The sequence below is a fragment of the Salmo salar genome, chromosome 13, assembly GCF_965601325.2.
Source record: "Salmo salar chromosome 13, fSalSal1, whole genome shotgun sequence".
NCBI classification, from domain to species: Eukaryota; Metazoa; Chordata; class Actinopteri; order Salmoniformes; family Salmonidae; genus Salmo; species Salmo salar.
In genome coordinates this window covers 15,897,363-15,918,710 of record NC_138303.1, presented here as the reverse complement: position 1 = coordinate 15,918,710, position 21,348 = coordinate 15,897,363, and the positions used below count along the sequence as shown (strand labels likewise).

The following is a 21,348-nucleotide window of genomic DNA, read 5'->3' as shown; positions in this document are numbered from 1 at the left end:
ACCAAGGTAGTTTTTCTCTGCCTCATTTTTTGGTTCTGTTGTGACTATGTGGTTCCTGCTACTGCTCTGGTATGCATCATCCCCACACCTGTCCTCCACTCAAGGCAAGTAGAAACTTTGATTAATAATGGAAGTCAATAGGATAGTAAATGTATTTTATATAAGGGATATGTAGCCTTCTTGGCGTGCGTTATAGATAATATAACTGAAACAATTTCCCTCCACGCATTTACAGTTCCGGACAAATATATTGGTACCCTTGCACTTTTCTTAAACAATTTCCTATTTCTTCTAAATTCAGTTGAAATTGAAAAAAACTTTTGGTCTCCACACATTGTTGCTGAATTTTCAACGTTGTAGAACAAATTTTGTTTTTTTAAACTTAAATTAGCATTTTTTTTATGGAGAAAACTAATACTTGGTTGTATGGCCATGATAACTACTGACAAACACTTCTTGTAGCCATCAATGAGCTTGCTGCACCTATCTGCTGGAACTTTGGCCCACTCTTCAGCTGCAAACTGCTCCAATTCTGCAATATTTGAGGGGTGCATTCCACCAACTGCTTTTTTCAGAACAGGGATTCAGATCTGGACTCAATGCTGGTCACTCTAGAAGAGCGTTTCTTTTTTTGAACCATTCTTGGGTGCTTTATGATGTGTGCTTGGTGTCATTGTCCCTCTGGAAGACCCACAACCTTTGGTGGAGATCCAGTTATTGGACACTGTGTTAAACATTGGACTCCAAAACACCTTGATAATCTGCTGATTTCATGATGCCTTGCCCCCGGGAATCAGAAGCAGCAAAGCAACCACACAGCATTATCAAACCTCCTCCATGTTTGATTGTAGGGAGGGTGTTATTTTCTTGGAATGCTCCAATAAGTTGGTTTACATAGGAATACCCCAATGCTGAAAGAGACACAAGGGCCTTCAGGGCCTCGTTTCCGAGAGCGTTCGTAGTGTTAAGATCATCGTTAGAACCTTCTTACGATGTATCTTTAGTAGCCGAGGTGTTTCCCAAAGCCTTCGTTAGTAACGTGGTTCTTAAAAACCTTTACACATCTACTAGTGCTCCAGACCATTCGTAGAGCAGCCAAAGTGCGTCGTTAGATGCTTTTTTTTTGCCCTTCTGCATCACTTTATTCACAGAAGATCTCCGCTAAACATAGAATCCAGATGTTTCTCCGTCTGTGTGACGGTGACTGCCGATAATTTCAGAACGAAGTTGACTACAAATACAAAGTTGCCAAAGTATTTGCAATCGTTACAAATAAGTGAAGAATAAAATGAAGCTTCAAATGAAAAATTGAGATGACGGCATTAAAAGATACGTAGGCTACATGGGCGTATATAGGCTATTTCAATCATATTGAAATACATGTAATGTTCAATCAATTGAGTTATATTTTGCGACTGGGCTACTGTCTGAAATGTTTGCCTCAATGTGTTTCATGATGTGCCCAGTCTGTGATTTAGTGCATTGTTATTGATTAAGCATAATAAGCCTCCTCAATAGCCTATTTGCAGCCTTGGGTGGTAATATCTCTCTAGGGTCATTTTCACCGCTTTTCAACCTAATTTTCAATATCTCCAGCACAACACTAGGTTCTACATACAGTGAATGTACAAAATATTAGGAACACCTTCCTAATTTTGAGTTGCACCCCTTTTTTCCCTAAGAACAGCCTCAATTCGTCGGGGGCATGGGCTCTACAAGGTGTCAAAAGCGTTCCACAGGGATGCTGGCCCACGTTGACTCCAATGCTTTCCACAGTTGTATCAAGTTGGCTGGATGTCGTTTGGGTGGTGGGACATTCTTGAAACACACGGCGGGAAACTGTTGAGCGGGAAAAACCCAGCGGCGTTGCAGTTCTTGACACAATTTCAACTTATTTTAGAAAAAATATATTTAAGAAAAGTGCAAGGGTGACAATATATTTAGCTATAACTGAATTATTTCTATAAGATGTTAACACTGGAAGTAAATTGTCCAACAATACATACAGTATCCCTTCATAGGCCTACAATGTATTTGTTAATTATAGATCATACAGATGTGCCTGCATTAGGCCTAGTTCTAAATGAGTAAATCAATTATTTTGTATGATTTCTAAACGTATGTTATTAATATTTGTACAATTATTGTCCTGGATTTTGGTTTAAAAGCTTTTTTTTGTTGTCTAATCTTAACCTGTCCTAGATGCTTTTAACAAGCAATCAAACAAGCAGTTTTGTCTTTTGAAGAATAATACAAAAAATACGTACTGTAGAGCCAAACTGAGTATACTCCTCTATCATATCAGATTATGAATATTGTGCCATATTTCTATTACATTCAAAAATTGGGGCTAACATTTTTTGGTAATATCCCCACCATTAAATAGCTAGTAAATGAGGATTTCACTCCGAGATTTCCCCAATTACAGTAACCTAATAGCCGACCTGGGTTCAAATATCTCAATTACTTTAAAATACATTTCAAAGTAAGTATTCAGATGTTTATTTTAAGAGACAAGTAGTTGAATATTGGAATTAACTTTGGAAATAGACTTGGAAAGTATTGGCATACAAAGACACTGACTCAAATACATTCCCAAGCATTTAACCTAGGTTTTTGAAAATAGTATTAGAAATAAGTATTTGAAAATACTTTCAAATATTATTGCAAAATATCTTCAAATACTTCCAATAGAAGTAGTTGATTTAGGCCTCATTATTAAAACATACTAAAATATACAGAACATTTGTATTTAAATAAAAGATAATCTACACATGTATATAAACCACAGGTCTGGTTATTAGAATAATATCTATTTTACTGTGCAGTGGCGGACAGGTTGATCCTGCAGGGTGGGGATGGTCCATGTGAGGGCTATGTTGAAGTCTTCCATGATAAGATATGGGGTATTGTTGGTGACCAGAAATGGCGGTTGAATAATGAGGAGGTCATCTGCAAGAGCATCGGCTGTGGGACATCCATGAGCTCTAAAGACATTCTGTTGACAAAGGCTAGGCCTACCACATGGATGAACGAGGTGGAATGCAATGGAAATGAGAAGTATCTATGGAACTGCATGTTTCCAGGGTGGAACAGAAGTTCTTATACCAAGGATACAGTCAAAAAAATCACATGTTCGGGTAAGTGTTCTTTTGAGTTATACACATTTGCTGTTGTGTATTGGTAACTCTATCAGGTTGGATATTTTACTACATTGACAGACATTCTTTCTTCCCCCTTTCCTCCCCCTTGTAACAATGTATTTTGTTGTTCTTTGGCTGTTTGGTAATTTACTTATGTTAATTGTTGGCTAATACTGACACCTCAATATTTTCTTTGTCACAATGGCCGATGCCTATATGCTATACCAAATATCAATATAAAAAAAGTTGTGTTACTAACTTTGATATTTAGCAAAATGACTTGTTACATCATCTGACTGTCAACTCGAATATTGAAAATATGGATTTTATTTTGTGTTGTATTTGCGATATTTAATTCCATAAGTTAAACACAAAATGAAGCATTTGAATGACATTTTGAGCCTCACAAGTCCTTTTTAACATTGTCATCAGAGAAGATTCAGCTTGATCTTGAGAGTTTGCCTGGGTTCAGATGTGCTGGAACTCTCAGGTACAAAACAACATCAATGGAGAAGGCCAACAAAATGGGCTACTTTTGTAGTCTGAACTGGGGTAAGAGCTACATCTTGTTAACTTGATTTCTGATAGTAACAATAAATACTATACTTTTTAGTTTTAGTTTTACCATTCGCATGGGTGAAATATGAATGAATCATTTTAGGCTGATTTTATTTTGTGTTATTATAAATTACTTTAAAATTTGGGACCCATGTAATTTTTTTTAAATGTACAATCTAATTATGCTTTATATCATTTCATAACAATTAACTTTCATTAGAACTTACTTTATATGCTTAATTAGGTTCTGCAAGCAATCACTATCCAGATTTTGTTTTAGGTAGTGAATAGCAAAACTACCAATGTGTCAATTATCCAGGTTGTTTCATTTGAAGATATTTCTTCTCCTTTATTTTAGAAAATGTATTTCAAGAAGTATGGCTAGACTGTGTGAGCAGTGAAAACAATCCTTTAGTGATGGTCTTAACATAGACAAAATTGTATTTTATTTTTGGGGGGTTAGGGGCATTTGCAGAATTGCAGAAAATTGCGAAAATGTGTTTTAATTGTCAAAACCAATTCCGGGGAGATACCCGGGACCCTCGTCTACTGTTCATCTTCCCCAATATCGACACCACAATTTCACCCTTGGGTCATAATGTCTGTTCTTTACCTCTGGCTCAGATAAAAAGCAGGCTGATCTTGTGTGTGAACATCTCAAATGTGGCCAATCTAAGCGTCTCCCAGCAGCCGGAACGTTCTCACAAACTGAGAAAGTTGTCAGCCTCCAAACTATACAGTGCAGCAACGTAGAGCATCTGAAACATATCTGGCAATGTATAACCACGACTGAAGAGTCATGTACAGAACCTGTCTCCGTGATTTGCTCAGGCAAGTATTTCATATTCACCTCACCACATTCACTGCTAACAGTCATTGATCTTACAACCACTATCTTATGCTCTAATCACAATTGTTTCATATAATTCTTACGCTGTATGTGTGATGCATTAAGGTGCTTTAGTGCCTAACTGTTTGCAGATTTCACACTTCACTTTTGGGGTTACATTCATAAGGTTTTGCAGTTCTATGCCCACTGAGTAGTTACAGTTAGTGGAACTGTATGTACAGTTAGTGGAGGTCTTAGTGGAACAACCTGGTCTCACAGCATTTCGTATTATTCTGTACGTAAACTCTGTGACACTCCGTTTAGTGTGATATCTTACGTTTCATACGGTATGTATTAATTTGTGGATATTCATCACATGATGATATGTTACGAATTACAATTTGTATTATATGTTACAAATTTACCAAACGTATGATATGTTACGAATTCTAGCTATGTGGCTAACATCCAGTCGAAGCTCCCATCAACTACAAGACCATGGTGCTTGCCTACAGAGCAGCAAGGGGAAATGCCCCCCCCCTACCTTTAGGCTATGCTCAAACTTTACACCCCAATCCTAGCACTTCGTTCTGTCACCTCTGGTGTCCTGAACCAACACTTGCACTTGATTCCCCTCCACCCCCCTCATTTCTAGCTTTGACTCTGATAACTACTTTATTGAGGAAAGTGTACTTACTGTTGTTAGCTATTTATTCTTCAATAACACAAACTCCAAAGCAAATGAGGGGGAGAAAAATAGGTTTATTTGAGAAGGACAAATCAAGATGTTATGCTGGGAGGTAGATGGTCAGTCTCCCCTGTCCTCAGCTTTTCTCCACAGAACAAAGGAACAGGATGCCATTTATAACCCTCCACCCTAGTCTGGGGTTGACCAATCAGAAGTCCTTGCAGGACAATTGGCCAATGGCCAAATACCAAGTATCCTGCCCCAGACTCAATGTACAGAACGTAGCACACGTGGCTCTGAGTTCAGGACTGACAGCACACAGATTCTAACAGATGTTGAACTGAAAACCAACTCCTGTTGATCGTTAATCCCAGTCATCTCATCCTCCGCGTTGTGCATTTATCTTCAAAATATTCTTATACTGTGACTGTGATATGTGGTTGTCCCACCTAGCTGTTTGAAGATGCTAAATGACTCAAATGTCAATGTATATGTATCAAAGTTCCGATTTTGGTATCTGCCTGTGCACTATGATCCCCTTCTGATTTTGACTAATTTAACAAGATATACTGTCTATGTCAACTCATTTTATAAAAGTGGAACGTTTACTGTTACCTTTGTAGGTGTAATTACAAAAAAAATGTATGATTTATGTCCAACAGATCATCACAACTTTCGTCTTCAAGGTGGAAGCAATGTCTGTTCTGGACAGTTGGAAGTGGAAGAGGATGAAGGTGTTTGGAAACCTGTATGCCAAAGCCAATACAAGCTGAACAAATCAAGTGATGATCTGTGCTCACACATGTTGTGTGGCAAAAGTCACAGTCAGGAAAACATGGTCTGTGACAGTTCCAAAAACATCTCACTGAATTGTACAGGTAAAGCTCTCTAAGAGGTCAATTTTTCATTCTTTGAGACAGCGCACAGTGTTCTCTAGACAAAAATCACAAATGTTCTAAGGTTTTGAATCATGAGTAAAGCTTTAAAAAGGCAATCTTAAAAAGGGAAAAGACTATCAGAGTAAAAGGCATTTATTGTATTTCTTTAATTTATTTGATATCCAAATACTGCATGTTTTTGTTTGTTGGTCTAAAGCAATGTGCATGGGAAAAAGAAAATAATATCTTTCTAGAAGTTTTTGAGAATTATTGTTCAATGTGTTTCAGACAAAGTCAACATATCCCTGTTGAAAGATGACCAAAGCCAGAATGTCAATCCTTGTTTTGGGTCAGTACACATCAACCACTCTGGTACCCTGGAGGCTGTGTGTTCTACTAGTTGGGATGAGAAGGATGGACGAGTCGTGTGCCGAGAGTTGGGTTGTGGAGAGGTTGTGTCAGTCAGCTATGGGAGTAAACTCCAGGAAGTTGGAAAGCATGACCGAGTAGATTGCAAAGACTCTGAGGCTTCACTGTGGCACTGTCTGGCCAAGCATTATAAGAACCCAACCTTATGCAAGAAAGCCAGTGTCATCTGCTCAGGTACTATACATTACACAACACAGAAAACTTGAGAGCAGTAGGATTGTTTTCAGCGTTGATTATAGAATTACAACAACATGAAAAATATGTGGAAAACTATTACCACTATTTTGTTAATTTCAAATGCTATATCTAAAGAAGTAGATTTTTGGTTTCTAATCTTCAAAAGGCAATTGCACATCTGAGCTATCTTAGTAGCAGGTGCATGGTAACAGCCGAATAAGATGAGAAAAGAAGAAGAAGGCCACACACTGCTCTTGCTAGTATCACTGCTCTTTATTTAGCTTGACGTATCGGCCTCAAGGCCCTCTAGGAGCAGTGATGCTAGTAAGAGCAGTCTGCAGGTTTCTTCTTCTTTCTCATTGGTTTATAATTTTCACATTTTTGCATTTGTAATGTGCTAAGTTGTAGGTTTATTAATACTTGGAATAATATCAATCGTTTTTCATACTCTTTTCCCCTGACATTGTTCTCCAGGTAGTGTGAAAGTGCGTTTGTCAGATGGCCCTGGGAGGTGTGCTGGAAGAGTAGAGATTCAGTATGAAGGGGTGTGGAAGAGCGTCCGTGCAAGCAACTGGAATGATGAAAACTCCAAAGTGTTCTGCAATCAAATGATTTGTGGTGATGCTTTGGCTGATACTGATTCCTTCATTCAAGGAACGAGTCAAGTATTGAACAATGAGGTGACCTGTACTAGTGACTCTAAATCTATCTCTAACTGTATCAAGTCAACCAACAAACGACAACAAGAACAGGATAAAAACAAGATGTTAATCTGCCAAGGTATCTGTTTTTTTCCTTTTTGTACAAAAAAGATATGCATATTAAACTTTACAGTTTGTTATGGAAAGTTTGTTTTAATCATAGGTACACTTTTACCCAAATATAACTATTTTCTGCTTTGATGCTGCAGTTTAATATGGTTTGTTTAGGATTACATGTGTTTTACTGATTTGTGGAACCTTTCCCCTGCCTCTCTTCTGATTGTTTAGAGCATGCGGTGGTGTTTCTGATGGGGGACTGCTCTGGCAAGGTGGGCATAGAGCAAGCTGGGAAGAATTACTGGCTGTCTGGGTCCAACGCCACTTTTGATCGTCAAACTGCCATGGTGGTGTGTCAACAGATGGACTGTGGGGATGCTACCTCATTTACCTTTGAATCCACTAGTGGAACCACTGATTTGTGGAAATACACTTACAACTGCCTGGAAAGGAAAAAATCCCTTTTTGACTGCGAGCAGAGTGAGCGTCTGTCAAACCACAGTACAGTCTCTGTCGTCTGCTCAGGTACACAGCATTCTATTGACAAAAAATGTGATATCCCATTCCATCGCGTCCCACTCCACTCCATCCCACTCCATCCCATTCCATCGCGTCCCACTCCATCCCATCCCATTCCATCCCATTCCATCGCGTCCCACTCCATCCCATTCCATTCCATCCCATTCCATCCCATTCCATCCCATTCCATCGCGTCCCATTCCATCGCGTCCCATTCCATCCCATTCCATTCCATCGCGTCCCATTCCATCCCATTCGATTCCATCGCGTCCCATTCCATCGCGTCCCATTCCATCGCGTCCCATTCCATTCCATCGCGTCCCATTCCATCGCGTCCCATTCCATTCCATTCCATCACGTCCCATTCCATCGCATCCCATTCCATTCCATCCCATTCCATCGCGTCCCATTCCATCGCGTCCCATTCCATTCCATTCCATCACGTCCCATTCCATCGCAACCCATTCCATTCCATCCCATTCCATCGCGTCCCATTCCATCGCGTCCCATTCCATTCCATCGCATCCCATTCCATCCCATTCCTCTCTCTCTCTCTCTCTTTATTTATAATGGTTGATTATTTTGTTTTTCGAAGGAGAATAACTGTATATGATGATAAAAGGTGATGAAATAATTTGATAATAATACTAATAGTAGGTCTTCATGGTGTTCCTCCTTATCTCGGGCTTTGCCCTGACAGGTAGTAAAACAGTAAGCCTGAAAGTTTCCACTAAAGACGAGGGGGAATGCTGGGGAAAGGTGGATGTGTGCCTCAACGGAGCGTGTGGAGGTGTTTGTGAGGATGCCTGGACGGATAATAAGTCTGACATGTTGTGTAAAGACTTGGATTGTGGATCAGCCATCTTTCCTCTGTCCAACCTGATAAAATCACCATCAGCTTTAGACAAAATCACCATCAGCAGTTTGCACAATACCCAGCATACAAAGAACATCAGTCAGTGCAACATGGTCAAAAACCTTGACCAGTCTAACTGTCAGGACAAGCCAGCCTATGTTGTTTGCTCAGGTAATATCATGTAACAGTCCCTGTTTTCCATTATATCCATATTTTTGTCATTTTATTCTCACATTATTTTGCTAATGCATGATTGTTTTTAATTTGATGTTATTGTTCCAATGCAGGAAGTGTCAAGGCCAGGCTAATGGAGCATAGAGAGAGATGCTCGGGCAACGTGCAGATGTTCTACCAAGGAAGTTGGATGCCTGTCTGTAAGACTGCCCTAACGAAACAAGATGTCCAAAACACTATCTGCCGAGAGCAGGGTTGTGGACATGGTGTCCAACCTCTCTCGTTCTTTGGCCCTTCATCTGCAAACAGTGGTGCTGTTGTGTCAGACCTCACATGTGGTGCAAACAGCAATTCTTCGGCAGAGTGCACAGTTACAGGTTCTAAGACCAACAACCAACACTGTGTCCTCGGTGGTCTCCAATGCTCTGGTATTTTGTTTGTTTCTATGTTTTCAACACCGGAGTCAAAATGAGAGAATATATTGTGTAAAGTTTATAATAATAGCTATACTTTTTTTTACTATTTACAATCTTCATATGAAAGTCATTATGTACACAATAACTCGTTCGTCTTTTTGTAAAAAGTATAGTTTGGGGCCCTTGCATTCTTAAAACTGTATTTGCCTGAGGGTTTCCTCACTTATCTTTGCAGTTTAGTCATTTAGCAGATACACTTATGCAGAGCAATTTGGATCAAGTATCTTGCTCAAGGGCAAATCCACACATTTTTCAACTAGTAAGCTCTAGGATTTGAACCAGCAACCTTTCGGTTACTGGCCCAACGCTCTTAACTCCTAGGCTACCTGCTGCACATTGTTTGCTGTGTTTAACTTGACCCAACCTTCACTGTGCCTTGTGTTATTTCACAGAATGGAGGAGAATGGTGTTGAAGCTAGGGAACGGGGCTTGTGAAGGCTACGTGTTCGTGTACAGTGAAGCAGACAGACGGGCTGTCAGCAGCGATGGTTGGACTGAGACAGAGAGCAAGGTTTTGTGCAAAGACTTGGGCTGTGGAGCCTACATAAAACATACTGCTAAGGAAAAGGCAGATTATCATGATCTCTTTTGGGGGAAGAAGTACAGCTGTAAAGGGGAGACAAACAGCATCTGGGACTGTGAACTAAACGACAGGCCCTCTCAAAACCAGTCGATCTACTTACAGTGCCAAGGTAAGATACTGATCAAATAATTGTACAAGACAAATAATTCCAAATACTCTCACTGATAATGGTATGATTTTTGCCTCTGCATATCTTTATTCCAAAATGACAACATTAGTCACTATAGAAACATATACACAATGAGCCTTAGGCCCCACGTGACATCCTATATCTATGAACACAGGGGTGATGTCCCAAATATCTCCCCTTCATTCCAAAGTGTGCACTTGTTCACCTGCCTTCACTGATTTGAAAGGAAAATAATGAAACTTCCAACATGGAGTAGGGAGATATGATTGGGATGTACCTAATATTTTCCTGAATGTACTGTATATTTAAGCAATAATGCCCGAGGGGGTGCGGTATATGGCCAATATACCACAGCTAAGGGCTGTTCTTATGCACGACGCATTGAGGAGTGCCTGTACACAACCCTTAGCCGTGGTATACTGGCCGTATAACACAAACCCCTGAGGAGCCTTATTGCTATTATAAACTGGTTATCAACTTAATTAGAGCAGCAAAAATAAATATTTTGTCATAGTACAGGCTCAAACCACCCAGTTTATAATACCATATAAATGTTGTGCTATCTAAGTTGCCAAGATTAGTGATGTTACTGCTGAAGGACTGAGAGGCCTATATATTCTTACACCTATGTTTCCCCATAGATGATCTCATAGCAAGCCTGGGAGAACCAGGTACCTGCTATGGGCAGGTGAGGTTAAATAACTTGCCAGTGTGTTATGATAACTGGGATGACAGTCACTCCAAAATAGTATGTCAAGAGCAGCGGTGTAGCAACATCATCTCATTCGAAAAAATCGACAAAGGAAGTCAAGGTGATGCACATTTCGTCAGCTGCATTGGCTCAGAGTCCAAACTCGGGCAGTGCAAAACAAGAAGAGGAAAGTGTGGTAGTGGATTGGTTTCTGTGTCCTGTGCAGGTAAGAGTTCAATATTAACTTTGAAGACGTGTAGATGACAAGCGATAACTAATCGTGTAGTTAATGCAGTAGTGATGTTTCCATAACAGAGGTTAACAGTGCAGTAAGTTGTGTAGCTTTATCATTTATTTTTCAGGTGGTGTGAAATTCAATTCAACTCAGAAATGTGGAGGGGAAATTAAGATATTTTATCGAGGCACCTGGAAGTCGGTATGTCAACCGAATGTGTTCGGAAAAGAAGGTGTTTTACTTTGCAAGGAGCTAGGATGTAGCTCTCCTATAGGTTTACGACGGGATCAGATTGAACAGTCAGAAGAGGAAAAAGAACAAACAATACCAGAGATATCTCTCCAATGTTCCCCTGAGAATCGCAAGTTACAGCATTGCGTCATCAAGAAGAATGAATGTAAAAAAACTGGTGTAATCTACTGTGCAGGTACTGCAACAATCACACCACCATTAGTTGTTCAAAGTCAATTTGTAAGTCGCTCTGGATAAGAGCGTCTGCTTAATAACGTAAATGTAAAGTGCTAATTTCCAATGTTTCAGGTTGTAAGTAGCTATAGTGTGATGTGGGAGGTAACCTTGTTTTCAGATATGTTGCTGACTGTGGGGCTCTATCTAGCTATAGAATGGCAAAACGATTTCTCTCAGAGTTGCTTTTGCCATCTTAGTAAAACTCAAAACACTCTTTCCCTAAAATCTTCGATTGACAAAATGTGTACAGTCTATGTCTTAAATTATAAAATTTCTCCCCAATCATGTAATATGATTTCAGGTTATCCAATCAAAGACTCCATTCCCCCGACCCCCATCAACTTGTATGTTGGTCTTTCCCTCGGACTGTTGTCTCTGGTCATGGTCGTTGCCCTCTGTCTCTTCCTGCGAAGACGATTTGTAACCAGGTTCAAGTGTAAGTGCAATTTCAACGGCTGATAATAATACTGTAGCGATTTACCAACTAAAGCCACTTACAGTAAAATAGCCAAATTGAAGGACGCCTTTGTAATAATTTGTGTATCTGTTTAGTTCTGTCACAATTAGGAAATTATCCTAAGGTGGTATAGATCCTAAACCATAGATATAAGACTCATCTTTTTATCTTTGCCATTATTGCGTCTGTGACGCATGGGCAGCGAAGTAGTCAATTTTCTTCTTCTTCATTGGCTGATTGCTCCCAATTTATAGGAATCCCCACCCAGTTGACTACTTTAAAATGGTGGAGCCCTCAATGGCAATGTTCATGCTAAAATAGGTTACATCCGTGATGAGTCCTCTATCTATCTCTATGTCCTAAACACATTATAAATGCATTTGTACAATTGAGCCACCACTAGAGGGCATTCAGTGAGCACTTTGACAGCATGGTCTAAACTAGAAACAACAAGTGACATTGAATCAAATGTTATGGAATATGTGAAAACAACAACTCGAATGCATTTAAATAAATGTTCTTAATATGTATGCTTTGGAGAGACTGAAAATGTTTTCATTTGTGTAATATTCTGGATCCAGCGAGATTCTCAATGAGAAAAGAGTCTGCTTTTGAGAGTGGAGACTATGAGGACGTAGAGACCAACGGAAGTGAGCTATTCGGACCATTGGAAATGAGAGATTTGAATCGCCACGGTGAGTCCAGCCCTTTTTGTTAAAACAACTCCACAAACATGCCTGTCATCCATTAAATTATTCGAATTTTCATTAATAAAACTATATATGTAAATATATATATATCAACAAAACATTATATAGTATTTATATTCAGTGCTTAGTGTAGCAGATACAGTGCCTTCGGAAATTTACAGACCCCTTGACTTCTTCCACATTTTGTTACGTTGCAGCCTTATTCTAAAAATGACTCGGCAATCTACACACAATACCCCATAATGACAAAGCAAAAACAGGTTTTTAGTAATATTTGCAAAATTATTCAACTTTAAAAACAGAAATACCTTATTTACATAAGTATTCAGACCCTTTGCTATGAGACACAAAATTGAGCTCAGGTGCATCCTGTTTCCACTGATCATCCTTGAGGTGTTTCTACTTGAAACTGTGGTAAATCCAATTGATTGGACATGATTTGGAAAGACACACACCCGTGTATATATAAGGGCCCACAGTTGACAGTGCATGTCAGTGCAAAAACCAAACCATGAGGTCGATGGAATTGTCCGTAGAGCTCCGAGACAGGATTGTGTTGAGGCACAGATCTATGGAAGGGTACCAACAAATTTCTGCAGCATTGAAGGTCCCCAAGAACACTGTGGCCTTCATCATTCTTAAATGGAAGAAGTTTGGAACCACCAAGACTCTTCCTAGAGCTGGCCGCCCGGCCAAACTGAACAATCGGGGGAGAAGGGCCTTGGTCAGGGAGGTGACCAAGAACCCGATGGTGACTCTGACAGAGCTCTATAGTTCCTCTGTGGAGATGGGAGAACCTTCCAGAAGGACAACCATCTCTGCAGCACTCCACCAATCAGGCCTTTATGGTAGAGTAGCCAGAGGGAAGCCACTCCTCAATAAAAGTCACATGACAGCCCGCTTGGAGTTTGCCAAAAGGCACCGATTGCTTAGACTCTCAGATCATGAGAAACAAGATTCTCTGGTCTGATGAAACCAAGATTGAATTCTTTGACCTGAATGCCAAGCATCACGTCTGGAGGAAACCTGGCACCATCCCTACGGTGAAGCATGGTAGTGGCAGCATCATGCTGTGGGGATGTTTTTCAGTGGTAGATGAATATAGCAAAGACAAGAGAGATCCTTGATGAAAACCTGCTACAGAGCACTCAGGACCTCAGACTGGGGTGAAGGTCCACCTTCCAACAGGACAACAACCCTAAGCACACAGCCAAGACAACGTAGGAGTGGATTCGGGACAGGTCTCTGAAGGTCCTTGAGTGGCCAGCCAGAGCCCGGACTTTAACCCGATTGAACACCTCTGGAGAGACCTAAAAATAGCTGTGCAGCGGACCTCCCCATCCAACCTGAAAGAGCTTGAGAGGATCTGCAGAGAAGAATGGGAGAAACTCCTCAAATACAGGTTTGCCAAGCTTGTAGCATCATACTGAAGAAGAGGACTCGATGCTGTAATCGCTGCCAAAGGTGCTTCAACAAAGTACTGAGTAAAGGGTCTGAATACTTAAGTAAATGTGATATTTCAGTTTTTTATTTGTAATAATTTTGCTAAAATTTCTAAAAACCTGTTTTTGCTTTGTCATTATGGGGTATTGTGTGTAGATTGATGAGGAAAAAAAACAATTTAATGAATTTTAGAATATGGCTGTAATGTAACAAAATTTGGAAAAAGTCAAGGGGTCTGAATACTTTCCGAAGGCACTGTAGACAATAGAAGGGATAACTACTGTAATGATCAGGGGTAGAGAATGGATCACTGTAGACAACAGAAGAGAGAACTACTGTAATGATCAGGGGTGGAGAATGGATCACTGTAGACAACAGAAGAGATAACTACTGTAATGATCAGGGGTAGAGAATGGATCACTGTAGACAACAGAAGAGATAACTACTGTAATGATCAGGGGTGGAGAATGGATCACTGTAGCTGTCCTGGTAAAATGCAGTGCTGCGTTGCTGTACCATCACATCCCTCTCTGTATCTCCGTTCCTACAGAATCAGAGAGTGGCGGAGACAAGGAGAATGGCCGGCGAAGTGCTGCGTCTTCCCTGTCTTATGACGACATTGCTGAGGAGGTGAATGTCCCAGCTCAACCATTATCCAGTGGAGAAGATGGAACTAGTAGCCCAGTCCCAGGTGCTGGACCTTCTGCTACCCACGGTAATATAAAGGTCCAGCTCAGTTACATACATGAATGTGTTGTGTCTTTGGTCCTGTGTGGCTCCGTCGGTAGAGAATGGTGTTTACAACACTGAGGGTCTTGGGTTTGTTTCCCACTGGGGCCACCCATACGAAAAATGTATGCATGCATGACTACAAGTCGCTTTGGATAAAAAGCGTCTGCTAAATAGCTTAGATTATAATATTCTTCATGTGCTGCTCTGTAATACATTTTTTACAGAACATGTTACCTACGAGGTGGAGGAAGATCAACAGGAGAGCTACGATGATGTGGTGTCAATGATCACGCCAGCTGAGACCAGAGAGGAGATTGCAGAGGTCCATGAGAGACCCAAGCCCAAGGGCCTGGCGATCCATGATGACGAGGATTACCTGGAGCCTGATGGCTAGAAGTGGGCAACATGGAGGCTTGACATGATCTGTTGTCAAACAGAACTATGAGAGGTGATTATGGTGTTTTGATGACATGGTTTATATCGGCACCATGCATCATTGAATGATATACATCATTGTTTCTACTTTATGAAGGAATTAGCCAGTAATTTGTAACTTTAATCATGTCATGTAAAATTACTACTGTATGGTTGGTTGAATTTTACAAAATAGAAAAAAACACATATTACCACATCAAATGTTGTCTGAAGGGTATTAACCCAGTATGTCTGTCAATTTGATTCTCATTGGTCTTTAGGATCCCAAAGTTGGAGGGGAAAAGCTGCCTGCGTAAAAAAACTCACATACCTTCATATAATATCAGTATTTCTTTTTCATATGTAAAGATACAATTATTCAAATTTCTTGACTTTTTTTTGTCTAATATTTGATATTGCTTTTCAAATCATCTGTTTTGATTAGTTTGTTGTGCCATGGCCTGTAAAACAGAACTGATTGACACAGAACGGAATCAATAGTGTCTGTCTCACCACAACACATGTATTCATGAAACATGATCTTGAAATGTGATATTTCCTTCCACGAAGACCTGCAAAATGAACTGCTTTTAGTGTATGCATCAAAGCTCATAGCCAACAGCTGTTTTACAACCTTTTTATTGTACTTTTTTTACCATTTATAAATGTAACATTTTAAACATTTGTATTTTTAATTACAATAGCATTGTGCAAAAAATTATGTTTTTATTCTTATCTTCAACTTCTCAGTAAAAGGTTTCTGGAAGTAATTTTTCTGATCTTACATCAATAATAGTCTTTTTCTTCCTTTAGAAGTTGTTTGATGTTAAGGTTTATAAAGTATGAATGTAGTAGTTAAGAGCTTGTCTGTCTTTTATTCGTTTAAACATGTTTGTTTAGTGTTTTGTTTTATCTATGAAATCATGTTTGGGATTTGGTGACTGGAATTTAAGAATATTATCAATAGGGAAAAAAATGTAATATCAAGTGTAAAGTTAAAATCAGTCGACTTAAAAAATTTTAACATTTGAGATGATGATGAGAAAATATAAGTATAAAATATATAATTAAGAATGCTGGCCCTGATTATGTGATTAAAGTGTCCGATTGTTTTTATTATGTAATTCACTTTTGCCAAAAATGAAAATGCACTGCTATAATAACATATACTGTGATGTCAGTATAGTGTTGTTTTGTAATGAGATCGAATTATTGCCTTTATTGATCCTGTCGTGTTTATACATTTCACATTATGAAATTATTCAAATGATGGTAATTATATAGTATATGGTTTTCCTACATATTTTTTAGGTTTACAATGCTCCAAAAATATTACAGTTTAGAGAAGTGAAAACAGTTGAGGGACATGCACATACTGTAGGTAAGAGTTGACAATACTGTGAAAAAGGACAATAAATGAATCTTAGTTAGACTGTAATATAATCTACTGTAAACACGGACTGACCAGGTGCTGAAGACATAGGAGATTGCTTTGGTGTTGTGTATTAAACTGTATGTTTTTGAACAGCTATAGTTTGATACACAGCATAAAAAGCCATTTACCATCACGTCACATTCTCTCAGGCAAACAAAAATGATTCTGTGACACACAGCCTGTTATATCTACAAAAAAAAGATTCCTATGGCCAGCTATGGTATTTCTTATGAGAGTACTGATATATGTTGTCCCTTTACGGGAGAGACATGCAGTACAACAGTATCCCGTAACCATGGATGTGTTAACCTTCAGAGCATTACATGTGCTGCCAGAAGGTATTCCGTGCCCATTGAGGTCCCAGGACTGAGGCTATACCCAGCGGGATTCATTTTTAACTGGTGATTCTAGTGTTATATGTAAACATCACACCCAGCCTCCCACTCTAGCAGGGGGCTCTTGTAAGGGTAGGGATGCATGATTAAAAAAGATACAGGCAGATCCTGGTTCGATCCCAGGCTGTGCCGCAGCCGGCAGCGACCGGAAGACCAATGAGGTGGCTTACAATTGGCCCAGCGTCGTCCGGGTTAGGGGAGGGTTTGGCCAGCCGCGATGTCCTTGTGTCATCGCGCTCTAGCGACTCATGTGGTGGGCCGGGTGCATGCATGATGACATGGTCGTCAGGTGTACGGTGTTTCCTTCGGCTGCGGCTGGCTTCCAAGTTAAATCAAGAAGCAGTGCGGCTTGGCGGGGTTGTGTTTCGGAGGACGCACTGCTCTCGACCTTAGCCTCTCCCGAGTCCGTATGGGAGTCATAGCGATGGAACAAGAATGTAACTACCAATTGGATATCACGAAAAAGGGGGAAAATAGGTTGCATATAAACAGAAATAGAACAGAGTACATACCAATATCTAAATATTGGATGGATAAAACAATGTTAAAATTATTTATTTTATTGCATTTAATTACACTACAATTAATAGCTAAATTAAAATGCAATTAACTAAGACCCTGCAGTTTGTGGAACTAACTGCTGAAATGTCAACCAGCTAACCTCTTTCACTTGATATTCAAAACAACAGCTCTGACATCACTAGCCTGCCATGGCCAGTTGCTGTGATTTTCATAGACAGCTTTGTTGGCCATGGACAAAGTAGGTGGAGCAAACTGCTGTGAAATGTTTCTTTAACTCATCACACGTGCCTTTTGATTGGTGTAATGGGGAGGCCAGTGGCTGTGCAACCTGGTGTCAGAGCATTTCGTATTATTCTATACACAAATCGAGACACTCCATTTAGTATGATATGTATTTATTTGTGGATGTCCAGCACCCATTTTGTATAATATGTTCCGAATTACAATTCGTATTATATGTTACAAATTTACAAAACGTACAATATGTTAAAAGTTTTTACGAGAATCATGCATCTAGCTAGGTGGGGGTTAAGTTTAGTAGTTAGGTTAAAGGGTTTAGGTTAGGGTTATGGGAAGGGTTAAAGTTAGGGTTATGGGAAGGGTTAGCTAAAAGGGTGTGCCATCGTAAATATGTGATTGGAACAGTAGCAACAGAAAGTATGATGCAACAAACGTGTCTAAACAGCATTGTTGTCTGAAAAGAATCTAAACAGTGTTTTGTACTGATGGGAAATAAAGGTCTTCACAACTTTATTCCTCAATTTCACTTTTTATTGTAAAAGATAATGTGAACTTCATCATCCAAGCATCACACAGAACACATCCACAGCCAAACTCATTCCATAAACCAGTCTAAATAATAGGTTTCGCTGACATAAAACAAAACATAAGTTAGCGACCTGACAGCTAGACTTGTTTAATATGTATGTTACGAATCCCTTTGGCCCTGCAGTCTAGGGGGGGATGGATACGAGACCCGTAACATAAATCATGCAAATTATAATAGTGATGAGTAACAATGAGAACAAAAACCACAGACAACTGAAATCTACCGTCAAACTCTAAAGGTTTATTGCTAAACACACGGTAATGGGGTGTGAGAAAAGGGGCTGAGCTGGACCCAAGCAAAGAAACAATAATCAAAAACACCCCTAAGCTAGACTAGCCTATTTCCACAACATCTAGCTAACTAACCAAAAATACATTGGGTGGTCCGCCCAGTTCTAACTAGGGTACCTAGACAAAGTATTCCCGCGGGTAATGTATGCCCATGGGCGACTTGTCTTGGTACCCCCTTTTCCCACCAAACAAACAGTCAAACAACACTCACAGGATTACCGGACAAATGTGACATGTAGTTGCAAAAACAAAAGAGATCAATACTGCGATAGAGAGAGGGGGACACAGAGAGAGATTGAGAGAATGAACACAAAGATTGATCACAGAGTGAGAATGAGCTAGCGAGAGATTGCAACTGACTGGGGTTTTAAACCAAGGGAAAGGGACTGTGATTGGGTGAGGGAAGAGGAGCAGGTGTCTTCTGATTGGGGACTGGTTGATGACTGATCGGGGAGTGATGATTGTCACCTGTGAGGAGGAGAAGGAGAGAAAAGAAACACAGGATACACACTTGTATCCGTAACAATGTACCACATCTCTGGTGAGCACAAGGAAGAAATGTAATATTGTTTAGAAAAGAGATGCGTGTCAGCTAAACTAACAGCAGCTACATTCTTTATGGTGGCAGCCATGTTTGTTTATGTTTGGCAAACGAGAACTCCCTAATCCCAGAACGCCATTCACTATAAGACGCAAATAAACAAAGTTAAAGATGGCCCATTACCTGAAAAATATTAACTTAGTTTGGCCACTTTTCAGCATATTACAAATCTCTGATGTACTTGTTACAGTGAATACAAGAACCGAAGCGCATGACTTGACAAGTTGTTTACAGTTTTTGACAAATCACAAAGCAAATAAAATGTTATCACCTCACAGATCATCACCCCAAATATGGTGATTTGCCTAGCCTAACTGCCCTAGCCTAACTGTAGAGCGGAAGCTAAACAAGATTGCCAGATATGGATGAAACCACTTTTGGTGGCAGGGTTCATTTAATTTGTGGGGGGGAAATACTACTATGGTGGGGGATTTATCAATATATGGGGGGCAAACAAAGGAGAAGTCTATAAGCTAAATAAAATAAAAAATATATACAAATAAAACCCCAGGAAGGGGGGGTCTGAGCTAGCAACACTGAGGTACCATAGTTACAATCTGATGCTGTGTTCAAAACAACTGGGAACTGGGAGCTGGGAACTCGGAAATCTCAGACTTCTGACTTTAGTGTGTTCAAAACAACTGGGAACTGGGAGCTGGGGACTTGGAAATCTCAGACTTCTGACTTTAGTGCATTCAAGACAACTGGGAATTTTTGAACTGTCATCCAACTGGGAATTCCAACTTCGGAACTCGGGCCTCTTTCTAGAGCTCCGACTATCCAACTTGAAGATCACTGACATCATGATTTGACCTTGTGTTTTTTCCGAGTTCCCAGTTGTCTTCAAAGCACCATAAAACCTTAAAAAAAGTATTTTACACACATCATATGTGTCTATTACAATCTATGCAAAAATCTGAATTCATGATGTGCCACCAGTACTTGAAAAATTTGAATAAAACAGAAAATACATGATGCGTCATACATACATACAGTGCGCTACAGTAGAAATGACAACATGATATATGCACACATGTCTAAAGTTATTATTTGTAAGGAAAACAACAATGAAGGCAATGCGGGTGTGTGGTGGTTCATTTCTTTACCATAAAATGAGGAGAGACAAGCTTATCACACAAGTCAGAGTTATACTTAAACTAAATCTTTAATAGTGAGAGCTTTGCAATAGTGATGGCTGGTCGACGAATCACCATCTCTGATGATCTGTTGAGAGCGCCAACACAAAGGCTACTGAGATCTTTTATAGCAAAGATCCACCCCCTAGTCTACATAACAAACCACAGATGTTTGGAATGGGTCACAAGGTGAGACTTTTTAAATGAGAAAGGAATATCCCGTAGCCAGATAGCATTCACTATATATTATCGTTCAGTTTGGCCCCTAAGACGAGGTTACGATCTCGTTCCTGGTACTCATAGCACAAAACCACCAACTCGACCAATGGCATAAATCAATTGTCAACTCCAGATACTCCCATCTCAAGTAAAACCCCTTCTTGACCACACTCCTGGACAAGCTCACTGAGGGGAGTGAGCCTCTAGGTCATACACTATTCCAGGACAAGTGCAACATCAGAGATTACATACAATGGTTCCAGACACTACCACACACATCCCCCAATGCCAAAGGAGGGAGTGACTGGTGCACAGACATTGTGGAGACAAGTAATTGGTTCCCCATTAATCACGCCATCCCTTCACATGGTTTAAGAGTAGGTAAAGACACATTCACGTATGAAGACAATGTTCCCTCCTGTCCTCTTCCCTTTCTGATATTCTGCATAGCACCAGGGACATGTGAAAGACAAGCCTGACCTCTCCCCTCTCTGGGCCCCAGGTGACTGAGCCCCAGCTGAGGGAAGAAGTGCAACTACCATACCAGAGTCCAAAGGGATACATTCTAATAAC

General features: G+C 40.0%; 1 protein-coding gene across 1 annotated transcript; it reads left to right on the top strand.

Moving 5' to 3' along the window:
• Positions 1 to 25: 25 nt before the first annotated feature.
• Positions 26 to 16,517, top strand: LOC106566489 (scavenger receptor cysteine-rich type 1 protein M130). The gene is made up of 18 exons (XM_014134562.3): positions 26 to 104; positions 2,829 to 3,140; positions 3,576 to 3,695; positions 4,326 to 4,532; positions 5,881 to 6,096; positions 6,385 to 6,699; positions 7,177 to 7,482; positions 7,692 to 7,985; positions 8,680 to 9,006; positions 9,123 to 9,437; positions 9,878 to 10,177; positions 10,840 to 11,115; positions 11,252 to 11,551; positions 11,894 to 12,028; positions 12,631 to 12,744; positions 14,753 to 14,917; positions 15,159 to 15,382; positions 15,630 to 16,517. Exons 1-17 carry the CDS (start codon positions 47 to 49, stop codon positions 15,326 to 15,328), a joined length of 3,930 nt encoding a protein of 1,309 aa, XP_013990037.3. The 5' UTR covers positions 26 to 46; the 3' UTR covers positions 15,329 to 15,382; positions 15,630 to 16,517.
• Positions 16,518 to 21,348: the final 4,831 nt, after the last annotated feature.

Excerpts from the sequence above, each read along its gene's own strand:
- LOC106566489 (XM_014134562.3), top strand. The coding sequence starts at position 47 with ATGTGGTTCCTGCTACTGCTCTGGTATGCATCATCCCCACACCTGTCC. Across the intron at positions 9,438-9,877 it reads CGGTGGTCTCCAATGCTCTG|AATGGAGGAGAATGGTGTTG; the intron begins GTATTTTGTTTG and ends GTTATTTCACAG. Across the intron at positions 11,552-11,893 it reads TGGTGTAATCTACTGTGCAG|GTTATCCAATCAAAGACTCC; the intron begins GTACTGCAACAA and ends ATATGATTTCAG.